At 53.9% G+C, this 16,405-nt stretch overlaps 1 protein-coding gene across 2 annotated transcripts in view; it reads right to left on the reverse strand.

Moving 5' to 3' along the window:
* Window positions 1-1,430, reverse strand: part of NR3C1 (nuclear receptor subfamily 3 group C member 1) — a 64,171-nt gene extending 62,741 nt beyond the window's left edge. The window contains exon 1 of one of the 2 annotated variants that reach the window (XM_033073002.2): window positions 1,334-1,430. Coding sequence is in view for 1 of the 2 variants with exons in the window: in XM_033073001.2 (XP_032928892.1) it covers window positions 798-882 (85 nt within the window). In the remaining variant the exon portion in view is untranslated. Of the gene's footprint in view, window positions 1-797; window positions 1,108-1,333 lie in introns of those variants that run through there. The other variant, XM_033073001.2, reaches the window with a different exon arrangement.
* Between the last annotated feature and the right edge of the window lie 14,975 nt (window positions 1,431-16,405).

Genomic DNA, 16,405 nt, shown 5'->3' on the forward strand with positions numbered 1-16,405 from the left:
AGTTTCGCCAGGTGAATTTCCCTGCTATTTCACTGCACCCTGAGCAGGGTAAAATGAAATTTCCCCGTTTCCCAGGCAGCTCTCCCCTCGCAGAGCAGGTCCGAGGTTTGGCACTCCCCAGGGCTCGACCACAAACACAGCGTTTGCCACGGGCTCAGCCTTAAAACACAGCCCACTCCTCCCGCAGCAAACCCCGCACAATTCTTCAAACATCTCAAACTTACAAATAAAACCTAGCTAAAAATACAGCAGCATTTTTATCCTCTCCCAGCGCTCTGCCCGCTCACGGCTACTCTCCAAAAACGCACCCGACACTGAAAACAAACCTCGTAACTTTGAGATGTTTGCATTTGCTACATGCCGCGTTGTTATTTTTTTTTTTTTTTCCCCAGCGGAGAGCATAAATATTTGGAGAAACACTGTAAATTCTTCGGCAAACTTCCGACACGGCGTCCGGCCTTCCCTGGGGCCGCAGAGCACCGGAGAGGGGCACAGGGCACGGACACAGGGCACGGGCACAGCCCCGCCGCTATTTCTGTGTGCAAAGTTAACTGCGACCGACAGAAAGGCCACACGTGGAAAAGCCTTAAGGTGGCCCGGGGGTGCTGGAGCCGAGGGGCGGCTCTGAGCCCCCGGTGACCCGGCACGGCTCGGCACGGCACGGTCTGTCCCGGCAGAACCGAACCGAGCCCGGCAGAACCGACCCGCACCGGGAGCGGGGCGGCCCCGACCCGCCGCGCTGCTTAAGGTGGACACCCGACAGCGACCGGAAAAAACAGAGAAATTACAGAAAATACCTCCAGCGCTGCCTTCTTCCTTCGGAGCGTGGAGGGGAGCCGGGAGGGAAGCGGAGCATGTCGGAGAGGTAAATGGCACTTTCATCTGACAATTCCCCCAACGCCCAAAAAAAAATAACCAAGGCAGCGAATCGTGCAGCGTAGGAAACGTGTCAAAAATCAGCTGCGAGAGCCTGCCCAAGGGCGGAAAACGCTGCGAACGCTCAAAACCGCCGGATCGCAATAAAATCGCCTTGGCGAAGTACAGTTTTCAGAGAAATGTGTCGGGACCTGTTGAGCCGTCTCCTGGCACACCCACCGGGGCAGAGCCGGCCCCGCGCGGGGCTCCCCGCGCTCCCCGCCCGCTCCCCCGGGACTCGCACGGGGGGCCCGCCCGGGGGTCCCCGCGCCCCGCCGGGACGGCCCCGCCGCTCCTCGGGGGCGGCTCGCCTCGGTCCCCCCGCCCCGGGAATGCCTGTAAGGACAGCCAGACAGCCACCACCCCCCTGGCAAGGTCCTAGAGGGAAGCGCAGCCCCCCGAGCCCCGCCGTCCTTACCTCGTCCGGGGGAGCGCGCTGGGGTTTCAGCCGCCCAGGGCCATGGCGGCTGAGGGGTGAACAGCCGCCCCTCAGAGAGCGCTCCCCCCGCCGCTCCGGCTCCTCCGCGGGCCCCGCACCCTGCCCCGTCCCCGCGGCGCCCCCTCCGTTAATTAGCGCTAATTGCCACCGCGGAGCTCGCCCCCCCCTCCCCGCGCTCCCCGCCCCGTCCCTGCGCCGGGCAGCGCCGCGCTCGGCGGTTCTGCCCCCGCCACAAAATGGAGGACGGCGGCGGCGGCCGCCTCCTCCCCTTCCCCTCCCTCTCTCCCTCCCTGCCTCCGCCTCCCCGACGTGGAGAGGGAGTGGAGACAGCGGCTCGGCCGGGGGATCGCGGCCGGAGCGGCTCCGCGCCCAGCCCGGCCCGGCCCGGCCCGGCTCGGCTGTGCCGTGCCCAGCCCGGCTCCGGCCCCGCCGCGCCCGGCTCCGGGGGCAGCCCCAGCCGAGGGGGAACGGTGCGACCTGTTGGCCGAGACGGGAAAGTGCAGCCGGGCCGGGGCTCAGCGGGATGGCAGGGCAGAACGGGATGGGCTGGGCAGAGCGGACAGAGCAGAGCGGGATGGACAGGGCAGAACGGGCAGAACCGGGCAGAGCTGGGCAGAGCGGGATGGACAGCACGGACAGAGTGGGATGGACAGGGCAGAACGGGCAGAGCTGGGCAGAGCGGGATGGGCAGAACGGACAGAGCCGGGCAGAGTGGACAGGGCAGAATGGACAGAACAGAACGGGCAGGGCAGAGCTGAGCAGAGCCGAGCAGGGATGAGCAGAGAGATGCTCCCACTCGGCCCTGGCAAGACACAGCTGCAGTCCCTGTCCAGCTCCATCCCATATCCAGCTCCATCCCATATCCAGCTCTATCCCATATCCAGCTCCATCCCGTGTCCAGCTCCATCCCATATCCAGCTCCATCCCGTGTCCAACTCCATCCCATATCCAGCCCCATCCGGTGTCCAACTCCAGCTCCAGCCCGTGTCCAGCTCCATCCCATGTCCAGCTCCATCCCATATCCAGCTCTATCCCATGTCCAGCTCCATCCTCTGTCCAGCTCCATCCTCTGTCCAGCCCCATCCCATGTCCGTCTCCATCCCATGTCCAGCTCCATCCCATATCCAGCTCTATCCCATGTTCAGCTCCATCCCATGTCCAGCCCCATCCCGTGTCCAGCTCCATCCCGTGTCCAGCTCCATCCCATATCCAGCTCCATCCCATGTCCAGCTCCATCCCATGTCCAGCTCCATCCCATATCCAGCTCTATCCCATATCCAGCTCCATCCCGTGTCCAGCTCCATCCCATGTCCATCTCCATCCCGTGTCCAGCTCCACGCTCTGCTCTGTGGGCAAGACAAGGAGCTACCAGAGAGGGTCCAGCAGAGGCTATGAAGATGTTGAGGGGTCTGGAGCATCTTTCTGATGAGGAGGGACTGTGGGGCTGGGCTGGGTTAGTCTGGGGAAAACTCAGAGGGGATCCCATCAATCCACACAGCATCTCCAAGGCTGGCAGAGGATGGTGCCAGTGACAGACAAGGAGAACAAACTCAAACACAAAGAGTTCCACCTCAACACAAAGACCTTCCTCCCATGGAGGGAGGCAGGAACAGCTGCCCAGGCAGGGCACGGAGTTTCCCTCTCTGGAGACATCCCAAATCCACCTGGACACATTCCTGGGTCACCTCCAGGTGACCCTGCCTTGGCAGAGGGTTGGGCAAGATGAAGAGATTTTACAGCACAATTATCTACCCTTTTTTTTTTTTTTAAGTTATAATATTTTTTCAGGCCACATTGACTTTTAGAAGCTGTTGTTTTACTTTTAAAATGCAAAACACATGCACACAATGTTACATTAACATTATTTTTCCCCCACAAGTTATGAAAAATGGCTCCAAAAATTGTAGCTCTTCCCCATATTTGAAAGATGTGTTTAAGGCAACCCTCAAAACTGTCTTGTGGTGCATTTTGAATGATGCAATGGATTTACAGCTCTCAGGAAACGCGTCTTCCCATGCAAGAATAGCAGAAGTCAGAGTGTTCACAGAGACTGAAACCTGTGTCACCAGTGCAGGGCTGTTCAGAGCTCCTGCTGCTCAATAAAAGCAATGCTGTCTCTCAAAAAAAAATCCTAAAGTGCTGCTGGGACTGAACCTGGGAAATTTCCATTATTGCTCTGGGAATGTTCTGCTGCAGAAGCTGTCTTGCCTTTGGGGACCCCTGTTACCCCTGCAATGTGGGGCACTCAGATATTAGGGTATGTGGGAGAACACCAGGCTGGAGGAAAGCTGTGCCTCCTTCTGCAGTTTGGGGGAACTGGAATAACAAAGCTGTTTATTTCGAAGACATTTCGATGAGAACATCTGTTTATAAACACCCGTTCAGATGCTTAATTACAGCTGGGTTTGTGCAGTAATGGGTAGGACACTCCTTCTCTAATGAATAATTCTTTATCCTAATGTCATCTTAGGTCCAAAAGAACCCAAGTTTGGGTTATTATACAGAATTTTACTGTACCCTGAGAGGGTGGGTGCCCAGAGCAGCTCCAGGTCTGCACTGGATCCTGTCCCTGAGATCTGTTCCTTTTCAGAGGTTTCCATTTGAATGGAGCAGATTAAAAAATCAGATGTTTTTTGCCTCTCTCTATAAAATTGAGAAAAGAATGTTTCAGGTTCTCCCTTGTCCAGGTGCTCCTTGGCCAGGAGGAGCTCAGAGCATCCCAGGGATGGATATTCCTGTCCCCAGGGATGGATGTTCCTGTCTCCAGGGATGTTCCAGTGCCCAGGGATGGATATTCCTGTGCCAGGGATACTCCACTGCCCAAGGATGGATGCTCCTGTGCCAGGGAGCAGGTAAGTGCAGGTCTGCTTGGAGCCCAGAGCCCCAGGAATTTTGGGGAGCCCCAGGAGAGTGGTGCCAATTGTCATACTACAGATCTCAAAAATCTATAAATGGCTGCACATTCCTACACCACAATGTAATAATAGTGCAGAGATAATGAGCCTTGACCTTAACAAACACTAAATATAGACTTTAAAATATAGAAGTGGAGAATACTATTAAATCATTAAAACATAATTACGGCTCTCATTGAGGAAATCAGGCAATTCATGGAAGCAGGAGCCACTCTGAGCTTTGTGTGGAGCCTCCCAAAGGTCAGCAGGAGCATCTGAAGCACCGAGGGGAACTCCTGTGGCTGCCAGCTGCTGCCATAAATCTGCCTGGGGTCGGCAGGGGCGATGTGGACACCTGGAGACAAACAGCTCTGTCCCTTCTGACTGGGGCAGCGTGCAGAACGTGGGGCACAGGAAACATCTCGGTGTGGGGAGAGCTCAGAGCCTGCACTCACGGAGTGAGGGATGTGAGGAGTCCACACTTAGCTAGTGAAGTCCTTAACCTGCTTGGAAGTGCCTGCAGAAGGAAGGGCTGTGTGCCCTTCCCTGTGAGATGCCAGCTCTGTGGCTGTGCCTCACACAGCTCATGTCAAGCAGGAAGAGCTGCTCCCCCTCTGCACTCTGCTCTCTCCAGAAGGGCAGGGACGTGCCCAGTGTCTGGGGCTCTTCCCAAGCCCAAATCTTCCAAGATCTTGGTTGCCTTGTAAGGAGCTGCTTTTTGTTCCCTATCAGCTCGAGAGTAATTCTGTTTAATTCTTGAACATGCATCAAAGTGCCTCAGCAGAGCCTGCAGCCTGTCAATAGCTTTGCAGGGAAGGCAGGAGGGGATGAGGATGTTCCCCAGCTGTGACTCCCACAGCTCAGGAGCTGCTGCTGCTCCAGCAGGACTCACAGCATCCTCCACGTGTTTGTCAGGGCAGCTCGTGGCTCTGAGCTCACTCCAAGTGTGCTTTTGCCATTAGCTGTGCTCAGACAGGCTGAGGCACAGAGGGGCTGGGCCCTGCCCTCCACCTCCTCCTTGCATTCATGACTCCTGTTTTTTTTTTTTTTCTGTTTTTACCATGGTTTTTCCTGTATTTCCCATGGTAGCCCTTGTCTGCTGTGCTTTGATTTCCCACCAGGTCTTTCACTTCTTCATGAACCACTGTGTAGCTCCTGTTCTGTGCCATTCTCCTTCCCTGCTCCTTCCTCTTTACATGGATTGATCTGATCATCCTGAATCCCTTCGTTCCTTCCCTTAAGGATCGTGGAATGGCCTGGGCTGGAAGGGACCTCAAAGCTCAACCCATTCCTGTGGGATCTGAGACTCCAGGTGCTGGGACAGACAGACAGTGAGATGCAGGGGTCAGAAATGGAGGGGGAAGGGAGAGGAATTAATTGGGTTAATTGATGAGGAGGAGGAGCACTTTGTGACAGGCATGGGGTGAAGTCATGTGTGAGTACACACAAACAACTTTGTTGTTTTGAAGCTTTGCAGAAACATCTGGCAACAACATGCAAGGAAGAGGAAACCTTTGGTTTATGCATCAAGACCTCTCCATGAAAAAAAGAAAAACTGAGCTAATTACAGGATGCCTGCAAGAAGAGAACCACCTTTGACTGGAGCTGGATTTTTCCTGCTGAAATGCAGTAGGCAGGGGCACACAGATTTTAGGGGAGTCTGTGGCATTGCCAGCACAGCCCCTCCTTGGGCAGGAGGGTTTGTGGGGGCTCCCTGTGTTACAAGAGACCTGATGGGGTGATCTTGGCTCAGGGAGGAGTTACCTGGGCAGGTGAATCCACGGAGGCCTGACCTGGCTCACCAGTTCCTGGCACAGCTCCATGAATTGCCACGTGTGAGGAGCCAGGCAAGCAGAAATTCCCAACAGCAGCGTTGGGAGCTGCTCTGTTGGTTCTGGAATGTTGTGGTGCTGCTGCAGAGGAGCAGATGAACACCAGAGCCAAGGCAGCACTGGAGCAGTGTGCTGGAAACAGCTGGGCACAGCTGGGCATCCCCAGGGACTCTGGGGCTGATTCCCAGGGACTCTGGAGCTGAATCCCTGGGGACTCTGGGGCTGAATCCCCAGGGACTCTGGGGCTGAATTCCCAGGGGCTGTGGGGCTGAATCCCTGGGGACTCTGGGGCTGAATCCCCAGGGATTCTGGGGCTGAATTCCCAGGGACTCTGGAAGCTGAATTCCCAGGGACTCTGGGCCTGAATTCCCAGGGACTCTGGGGGCTGAATTCCCAAGGACTCTGGAGCTGAATTCCCAGGGACTCTGGGGCTGAATTCCCAGGGACTCTGGGGCTGAATTCCCAAGGACTCTAGAGCTGAATTCCCAAGGACTCTGGAGCTGAATTCCCAGGGACTCTGGATCTGAATTCCCAGGGACTCTGGAGCTGAATTCCCAAGGACTCTGGAGTTGCATCCCCAGGGACTCTGGAGCTGAATTCCCAGGGATTCTGACGCTGAATTCCCAGGGATTCTGGGGCTGCATCCCCAGGGATTCTGGATCTGAATTCCCAGGGACTCTGGAGCTGGATCCCCAGGGACTCTGGAGCTGCATCCCCAGGGACTCCACCCTGGCAGATCCATGGCAGGAGTGCACACACCACAGGCTGACACCTCTTTAGTTCTAAGGCACGTCCTGCTCCCCATGTTGATGATTTGAAGCCATGTTCCACAAATCCAGGGCTTGCAGCAATAAAGCAGAGTTGTGTGCAGCTGGGCTCTGACGAAACAGAGTCAGCTGTGACACTGGCAGAGCTTTCGGACTCAGGAGTGAAATATGTAAGCAAAGGTGTGAACAAAACAAAAATGTTTCCACTAAAAGCGTGCTTTGTGAAATGCCACGTGCCTTTTAAAACATCTGCCTTCACAGCAAGAGGTCTGGTACCTCCTCAAACTGGCACCAGAATTCCAAACTCTGTCATGTTTAGTGCCCTGGATGGGTCCTAAATGGGAGCCAGAGGCAATCCCAGGGGCAAGGGGGAGGATTCTTGGACTTGCAGTGTGAGCACCATATGGAGAAAGAATTTTTGAACCTTTTCCTAAATATCACATACCCAAAATGGGAGAATTCAAAGGGAGTTAGGTAAGGAGCTGGGACATAAAAATTAAAAGGCCTTTCATGTAGCCAAGAGGAGAATATATAGAAATGAATTTGATGCAAGGTCTTGATCTTTTAATTTCTTATGGAAAAATTGCTTAATTGTCCTTGTCCTTTAGCTCCATCCTCTTCACTCCCTGTGTTTTGTGTTCCAGTATTTACATGGATATAACTTTCAAAGCACTGCTGTTTTAAACAGCTTTTTCTGTGATTCAGTTGGGAGATCTTCTAAAAAATACCAGAAGATTTACCAAGGTATTTCCTCTGTGGGATGGTGCTTGGCATCAGACTGACATCACAGGAATTGGTGCTGAAAAGAGAAAACAAATAAAAAGAAAATCATATTGTCTTATCTTATTTAAAGATGCGTTTAGAGGCAGCCCCAACATTCTGCTAACACGAAGCTCTCCAGAACAGGTGGCTCTTTGCCACCTGAGAGTTTCTGCATTGCCAGCAGCACTGAAACCCAGACTGGTGAGCGAAACACGTTGGTGTAAATAAGCAGCAGCTCTGTCAGAAACAGCATCACTTAAAATATTTCAAGGAGCAGGGCCTCTCCCACTTTTTGTTCAGAAATAGCCTGGAGCAGCCCCTGCTTTGCCCTAATCCTATTTCTTGGTTTTTTCTACACCTTTTAATTCTAGGATAGACTTGCTGAGAGGCATGACCAGGAGTACACACAGACCACAAGACATGGTCACACAAAGCTCTTTCTCATCGTTCTGAACACTCCAGATGATTTTTCTGACATCTGAACATTCCAGATGATTTTTCTGACATCCAGCAGGGAGTTTGTTTCAGAAGAGCTCCATATCTCCAGTGGCAATCCCTAATTTACAGCTTGTCATGGCACACACTCGTGTTTTTCTTGCTTTTCCTCGTGTGCATCATTATCTTCTGTGCATTATAAATCCAGCCTGGCATTTGATATCTGCCCACTTCCAGGCCAGGCATGGGTCAGGTACTTCTGCAGCTCTTTTCGGTGAGATTTTGGGTTTATTGCTTTGAATAATGTATTTTCAGCAGACAACTTTGTCACCTCCTGCCACCTCCTCTCCCTTCCCAAGTCATTTACGGGTATTTGGGATGGCAGAGATCTCTGTGGGACTCCACTTAGCTGTGAAATGATCTATTTCTTCCTGCCTTTTGCCTCCACATTTTAGCCACTCTTTGAGCCTTCCCAGGGTGCTCTCCCTTTCCCTGGGCAGCTCAATTTGTCTGACATGAGAGCTGCCTTGAGAGAGCAGAGAGGGAGCCTGACCTTTGATTAAAACCAGCAAGGAGAGATGATGGGCTCAGCTCTGCCGTGGGTGTCAGCACAGGGAAATCAGAGATTCCTGCAGGGAGAAAAGAGCCTGACTCACCCTGCAGACAGAAACCTCAGCCCCAGCATGGGCTCACCTGCAGGATTCCAGCTCCTCACTCTGCAAACTTCTCCCCAAGAGAGCCCCAGCGAGGTTCATTGGCTTGGAGGCTTTAATGAAGCTGCAGGTTTGGGCTCTCCTGTATCAATGCAAAACTTCCTAAAAAAAAAGAAAAAAAAATAAAATAAATGTTTCCCCTGTGAAACAAGTCGTCTCTGGTTTTTCAGGTATGGTGTGGAGCTCCTGGTTAATTTGCAGGTAAGAGGCAGCCCCACCCCTGCTGTGACAGCCCAAGGGGCTGCAGGAGTCCTGCAGGTGTGATGATTTATGGGCATCGGCAGAGATGAAGGGAGCTGCAGGCTCAGAACTCGCTGGGAATTATTACAGAGGTTTCTCACGTCTCTCAGGAGCTGGAGCTGCTGTGAGCAGTTCAGGTCTGCAGGACAGGCTCTGGCATCAGCAGGGGTTTGTGCTGTGTCAGAATCCATGGCCCTGCACCCAGCTCAGCTCCTCGGGGAATTCTGAGTGCTCAGCCTGCTTCTCCTTCTGGGAAAGCTGAAGGAAATGTGTGGAGAATCAGAGAATCCCAGACAGCTCTGGGCTGGCAGGGCCAGAGATGATTTTGACCCAATCCCCTGCCATGGGCAGGGACACCTGCACCCCAAACCAGCAGTGTAAGAGGATGCTCCCAATGAATGCATGGCAATGAGAAATATTTACTCACAAACCAAGAAACACTGATTTAAAATAACTCAGTCATCATCAGAGAGGAAGGAAAAAGCTGATTATGAGCAGTAACTTTTATTCAGACTTGTGAAGAGCTGCAGGAGTCCTCAGGGGCTGTTGCAGTGCCCCAAAAGGCTCTTTTGTGCTTACAGAGAGGTCAGGGTTTGACTTCTTCCATTACTGCTTAACAAGGAACAGGACCTGAAACAACTGCAGAAGGCAAATAAAAGCTTTACAGCCTGCTCTCCTTGCCAAAACCCTGCTGGGCCTGCAGCCCCCGAGGGGCTGGGACACAGGCAACAAAACTGGAGGCAGCTGAGAGCAAATTCCACAGCAGCTCCTGGAGCTGGGGCTTGGGGGGCTCTGCTGCTCCTCCCCAGCTCTGCCCCAGCTCCAGGGGCTGCTTTATTAAAGGATCTCAGGGGGAAACTGCCTGGGAGCATCTGCTCTCCTCAGCACAACTAAGTGAAACCCCCCAGGTCATTCCAGCCCTGGCCCCAGGGAGGGAGAGCTCAGGCCAGCCCTGGCATGGCCCTGCTGCTGCTGGGCTCAGCAGGAGCAGCCCCAGGGGCATTGGTGCCTGTTTTTGTGTTTTTTATGGTCAGACCTCTCTAAAGAGCTGGCAGAATGAAGGAGCCCCCACCCTGCACAGGGGATGCTCCTTCCCTGTGCCCCTGCTGGGGTCCTGCTGCCTGGAGAGCCTGAGCCGTGCACAGTGGTGGGGACACTCTGGGGGACAGAAGGAAATGCCTGGGATAGTGGGGACACTCAGGAGGAGAGGTAAGAAAATGCCATCCCAGTGAGTAACAGAGCAGAATCCTGGCAGGGACAGGGACAAGGGACAGCCTGGGTGGGGACAAGGGACAGACTGGGTGGGGACAAGGGACAGCCTGGCAGGGACAGGGGACAGGGACAGGGGAAAGCCTGGGCATAACATGGGACAGAGGGACAGCCTGGGTGGGGACAGGGGCACAGCTGGACAGGGGACAAAGGACAGGGGACAGCCTGGCAGGGACAGGGGACAGCCTGGCAGGGACAGGGGACAGGGGACAGCCTGGCAGGGACAGGGGAAAGCCTGGCAGGGGAAAGGGACATGGGACAACCTGGCAGGGACAGGGGACAAGGGACAGGGGACAACCTGGACAGGGACATGGGACAGCCTGGACAGAGGACAGCCTGGCAGGGACAGGGGACAGCCTGGACAGGGACAGGGGCACAGCTGGACAGGGGACAGGGGACAAAGGACAGAGGACAGCCTGGCAGGGACATGGGACAGCCTGGACAGGGACAAGGGACAGGGGACAGCCTGGCAGGGCCAGGGGACAGCCTGGAAAAGCAGAGAGCTGTCAGTGCCCTCCAGAGCATCACACACCTTGGGCACCTGGGAAGCAGCTGGGAACAATGGCCAGGAGAAACAGTAACGTGGGTCAATGTACAAATTCAATTAGGAAGAGAAAATGAAAATATTATGTGGATTGCTAAGCTAACCTGATATTCCAGCCTTGAGTTTAGAATTTGTTTGGTTTACAGGAGAAGTTCTAATCAGATTAAAAGGAGGTTTCAAAAAAAATTACTAACAGATGTGAATGAAATAGATAATGATTTTCATTCCTGATTATGTGACCAAGGTTATAGATGGGAGGAGGGAGTTTAATGGAAATAATGTGGCCATTATGTGTGCTTAAGTGTGCTTATGCTTTTCAGATAAAGATTAACTCTTTGCAGTTTCTCTGGTTTAGCAGGTGCCCAGTGATCCATTCCTGACTGAGCTGAACCCAGGAGTGAAAATTGGCAGCCTCAGTTTCCCCCTGCTGCCCTCAGAGTGTGCTCAGTGTCTGAAGGATGAGATTCCTTCTGGGGAGAGCCCAGCACAGCAAAATCCAAGGAATCCCCTGCAGAGCAGGGACAGCACAGAGCACAGAGCCCTGAGGGGTGTGGGAGCTGTCCCAGGGGGAGCTCAGTTTCTGGACCTGTTCCATCCTGCACACCAAGGACAGAACCTGTGCCTTGCTGCAGTTCCTGGGGGGCAGCAGGAGGGACCAGCTGGACAGACCCCAGCACTGCTCCTGCATGTCCAGCAGGGAAAAGCCGTGGGGCAGAGGGTGCCAGGGGGTCCCTGTGTCCCTGGGGCTGCCCAGGAGCACAGCCCTGCTGCCACAGCAGCTCCTGGCCTTTCACACCCTCTGCACTCCCCAGATCTCCCACAGTTCTCACTTTCAAGGAGGAATTTTGGTGAATGAGTCAAATCTTGTCTTCAGAACCTGTTTGAGCTGACAGCCTGAGGGGTGAGTGATTTCAGCCCTCCCCTCCCCTCCTGTGTCACATTTGCTTGGTTGTGTTTCACATCTTTAAGCTTTGGAGTGAAGAGAGAACAGAGACAAATATGTTGTTTGTTTTCCCAATGCCAGATGGATGGATTCAATTTTCAGATTCCTTAAACTGCCAACACTGCAAAATTGTAAAGAAAAAAACCCCAAAATCATTTGTTCTAGAGGTCTGTTGTGGTTTCTATAAACTGCATAGAATTTTTTTTTTTGGCACTCATAACAGAGCTGATGCCACATGCACATTCTATCACTCCCATACTTTAGTGAGAAGTTTAGGTAAGGTAGAAATGAGTCAATATGGTGTTTCTTTTTTCCCCTACTATCTTCATTTAACCACAGAGCTGCAGGTAAAGCTCCTCCCACCTGCCCTGGGTGTGGGTGGCACACCTGGGGTGTCCCCAGCCCCACCTGAGCCCTGGTGCTGTCCCCTGGGGTTGCCCATGGAGTGGTGCCCACCCTGCTGGTGCCCTGGCAGTCCTCAGGAAGCAGGAGAAGGGCATGCAAGAGTCCTTTAAAATGTGCTTTATTCCCAAAGTGCCTCTGGAGAGCATTTGGAGAAGGAGCTCTCTCCAGCACTCTATGAAGTCTTGTGTGAATCACTAAACTATCACAACAATCTGGAATAATTGGCAGTTTTCCACTCCAAACCCCTATTTTACTCTGCTTCTGTCTGCTGGGGCTGACAAGAGCTGTTTTTGTACAACATGCAGAATTCCAGGAAAACCTGCCATTCCCATTCCTGCAGGAGCAGTGTGCCAGCCCCAGAGCCTGCCCAGCCATCCTGCTGTGCCCCTGCTGCTGTCCCCGGGGTGTTTGTGCCCCTGGGACACCCCCAGCCCTGCAGGAGCTCGGGTTCCTGCTCTGGCCTGGCAGAGCCGTCCTGGTCCCTGCCCACATCCCCTCCCCGTCACTGGGATGTGCTCTGGAGTTCCACTGGGATGGCAAACCCTGGGAATGCTGCAGAGGGAAATCAGGGACACGGCAGGGACAGCCAAAGCCAGGGCAGCTCTGAGCTCGGGGGGGTAGCCCCAGCTGGGACTCAGATTTATGTGGTTTGTTCATTTATTTGCTCTGGTTGCAGCAAGAAATGCAGCTTTGCCATGGCAGGGTCAGGGCAGCCACTCAGACACAAAGGGATTCTCTTGCAGGGACCCTCTGAGGTCACTGCTGCTCCAGATCTTGGGCACAGAATGTGCACAGTTCATTCTTGTGATGGATTTCAACAGCAAGATCATCCCTGGCTGCAGAAGTAATCTAACAACAGCCTTCCTTTGCTACATTGCTTTATTCTTTCTCCTTTTCATTTTTTTTCTTCCCCTAACATAGTAGGAGAAATGTTTTTAAAAGCTTTTGCCTGGCTAAAATAGATATGAAATTGCATGAATTCCAAGGGTTTAGGGAGATTTTAATTAGAGCTGGAAAAAATTACAAAAAGAAACAAAGATTAAGTAATTTAACCTAGTACCTGAACAACCTTAATATTTGATAGAATCTGGATATTTTATCCAGGTGCCAGCTCAGTTTTTCCTTGCAGGAATAACTGCAGTGTTTGTTTGGCACACCAGGATTCTGCCAGTGATGGGGACAAGCTGCACTGCCCCACTCCTGCAGAGATCCTGCCCAAGAGATGCAGCTGGGACAGCCCCAGGGATGGTCTGGGAGTGGGCAGGGGCCAGAGGTGGAGGAGAGGAGGCAGAAGGTGGAGGAGAAGGAGAAGGTGAAGGAGGAGAAGCAGGAGGTGAATGAGAACCAGAAGGGGAAGGAGAGGAGCCAGAAGGTAAAGGAGAAGAAGCAGAAGGTGAAGGAGAGGAGCCAGAGGTGAAGGAGAAGCAGAAGGTGAAGAACCAGAAGGGGAAGGAGAGGAGCCAGAAGGGGAAGGAGAGGAGCCAGGAAGGACACCTGGCCATCAGCTCCCAGGGCTGCTGGAGGCTGAGCTCTGGATTGCAGCCAGCCCAGGGGCTGCAGGCACTGAGGTTCCCCTGGCTGGGCACTGGGGCTGTAGGAGCAATCCTCTCAGCCTGGCATCCACAATCTCCCAGGGGTTATAAATAAATAAATAAAAATAAATATCAATAAAGCACAAGGCTGGATCTCTCTGTGCCCAGTGTCCAGTGTCCAGCACAGGGCTCCCCTCTGCACCCAGGTTTTGGGGACTGCCCCAACCCATTTCCTGGGAGGTGACACAGCCACCTCTGAGGCCACAAGGGCCTGGAGAACCTGCCTGGCATGGGGACATTTGCTTTGTCTTGGCAATAATTCCCATTCCAAACCAGAGCCTGAGAAAACAGCCCCCGACACCCACGGAATCCTGCCAAACTTACAGCACTTTGTAGATCAAGCACGGACAAATATGCCATGAAAGGGCCTCAAAACGAGTTAAAAGCAGGATGGTTTTGCTCAACAAGATTATGCATTCAATAAGGAACTTCTGAAGAAGCTGCTCTTTTCATCTTTTGGGAAAAGCCCGAGTGTGTCAGGGTGATGGAGCCGAGCAGCTCAGCTCTGGGAGTGCTGGGGGGGCAGGAGCAGCTCTGGGAGCTCTGGATGTCAGCAGGAGGGCAGGGAGGTCTGGGGACAGGGCTCAGGGGACGGGGACAGGGCTCAGGGGACACTGCCAGAGCTCAGGGGACACTGCCAGGGCTCAGGGGACACTGCAGGGCTCAGGGGACACTGCCAGGGCTCAGGGGACACTGCCAGGGCTCAGGGACACTGCTAGGGCTCAGGGGACACTGCCAGGGTGAGGGGACACTGCAGGGCTCAGGGGACACTGCTAGGGCTCAGGGGACACTGCAGGGTGAGGGGACACTGCCAGGGCTCAGGGACACTGTCACGGTGAGGGGGACACTGCAGGGCTCAGGGGACACTGCAGGGCTCAGGGGACACTGCAGGGTGAGGGGGACACTGCCAGGGTGAGGGGGACAGCAGTGGTGACACTGCCAGGGCTCAGGGGACACTGCAGGGCTCAGGGGACACTGCAGGGCTCAGGGGACACTGCAGGGTGAGGGGACAGCAGTGGTGGCACTGCCAGGGCTCAGGGACAGCAGTGGTGACACTGCAGGGCTCAGGGCACTGCCCACCCTGCAGGGCCCTGGTGGGGGTGACAGGGACACCATGGGCAGGATGCTGCTGACCATTTAAAGTGTGTTTTGACTTTTTTTTTCTGGACTAAATGATCTCTGGAGCTCTAGGAAGTTGCTGAATGGGGCTGTGCTAGGGAGAAGTGATGGCCTTGCCATCAAAGGGAACGCAGATGTATGATTAACACAGTATTTATATCATTTCTGGGATGGTGTAAATAGAGTGGCTGTGCTGAGCTGCAGCCTGTGAATCACTCATTTGCTTTATGAGGCTGAATAAGCTTTGACTCCATCAGTTATCAGATCTGAAGAAACAAGCCTGGTGCTGGAACCACAGGTCCTTTCACTGGAATTCTTCTTTCCAAGTTATCTCTAAAGCAAAATTCATTATTTCAAATTATGTCCAGAATTAAACACTTCCAGGTTAAACATAACACAACAGATGCTTCCCAGAAATGGTATAATTTAATAATCAATTAATGATAACAATAATAATAATAATAATAATAACCACCATATCTTGCATTCTTTAGGAAGGCTTTACCTGTGTTTGAGGTCAGTGGAACTCTGAATTAGGTGGAATTAATCATTAAACAAAACCATTATTTTAATGTGTCCCAGCAGGGTTTTTCAGGAGGGTGCACCCCTGGGGCAGTGCTGCTTCCAGGCACAGCTCACACTGCCCCTGACTGGGAGAAGCAGCCACAAAAAGGCTGCTTTAAAAAAAACCAAACAGGACAAATGTACCCCCAGCAGTCTGGATCTGTGTATGGTTGTGGCTGTGTGAATAAAAAACACCTGCTGTCACTGCAGAACTGCCAGGGAAAGCCCTTGGGGGGCAGAGCCGGGCTCACCTGAGCTGGGCTCACCTGAGCCCTGCCCTTGTGTGGGTGAGCTGGAATCTCCCTGAGTGCCCCAGGGCTTCTCCCCCACCCCACGGGGCTGTGCCCTGTCCCAGCTGCCCCCAGCCCCAGCCCTGGGCTGCATTTGGGGGAGGAAATGAAGGAATTCCCTGGGATTTCAGGGCTGAGGCAGGGACCTGAGCTCAAGGTCACCCAGGGATCACCCAGGGATCATCCAGGGGTTCCAGGAGTCACTCAGGGGTTCCAGGGATCAGCCAGGGGTCACTCAGGGTCCCAGGGGTCACTCAGGGGTTCCAGGGGTCACTCAGGGTCCCAGGGGTCACCCAGGGGTTCCAGGAGTCACTCAGGGGTTCCAGGGATCACCCAGGGGTCACTCAGGGTCCCAGGGGTCACTCAGGGGGTTCCAGGGGTCACTCAGGGTCCCAGGGGTCACTCAGGGGTTCCAGGGGTCACTCAGGGTCCCAGGGGTCACCCAGGGGTTCCAGGAGTCACTCAGGGGGTTCCAGGGATCACCCAGGGGTCACTCAGGGTCCCAGGGGTCACTCAGGGGTTCCAGGGATCACTCAGGGGTCACTCAGGGTCCCAGGGGTCACTCAGGGGTTCCAGGGGTCACTCAGGGTCCCAGGGGTCACCCAGGGGTTCCAGGAGTCACTCAGGGGTTCCAGGGATCACCCAGGGGTCACTCAGGGGTCCCAGGGGTCACTCAGGGTCC

The sequence above is a fragment of the Catharus ustulatus genome, chromosome 15, assembly GCF_009819885.2.
Source record: "Catharus ustulatus isolate bCatUst1 chromosome 15, bCatUst1.pri.v2, whole genome shotgun sequence".
NCBI lineage: Eukaryota > Metazoa > Chordata > Aves > Passeriformes > Turdidae > Catharus > Catharus ustulatus.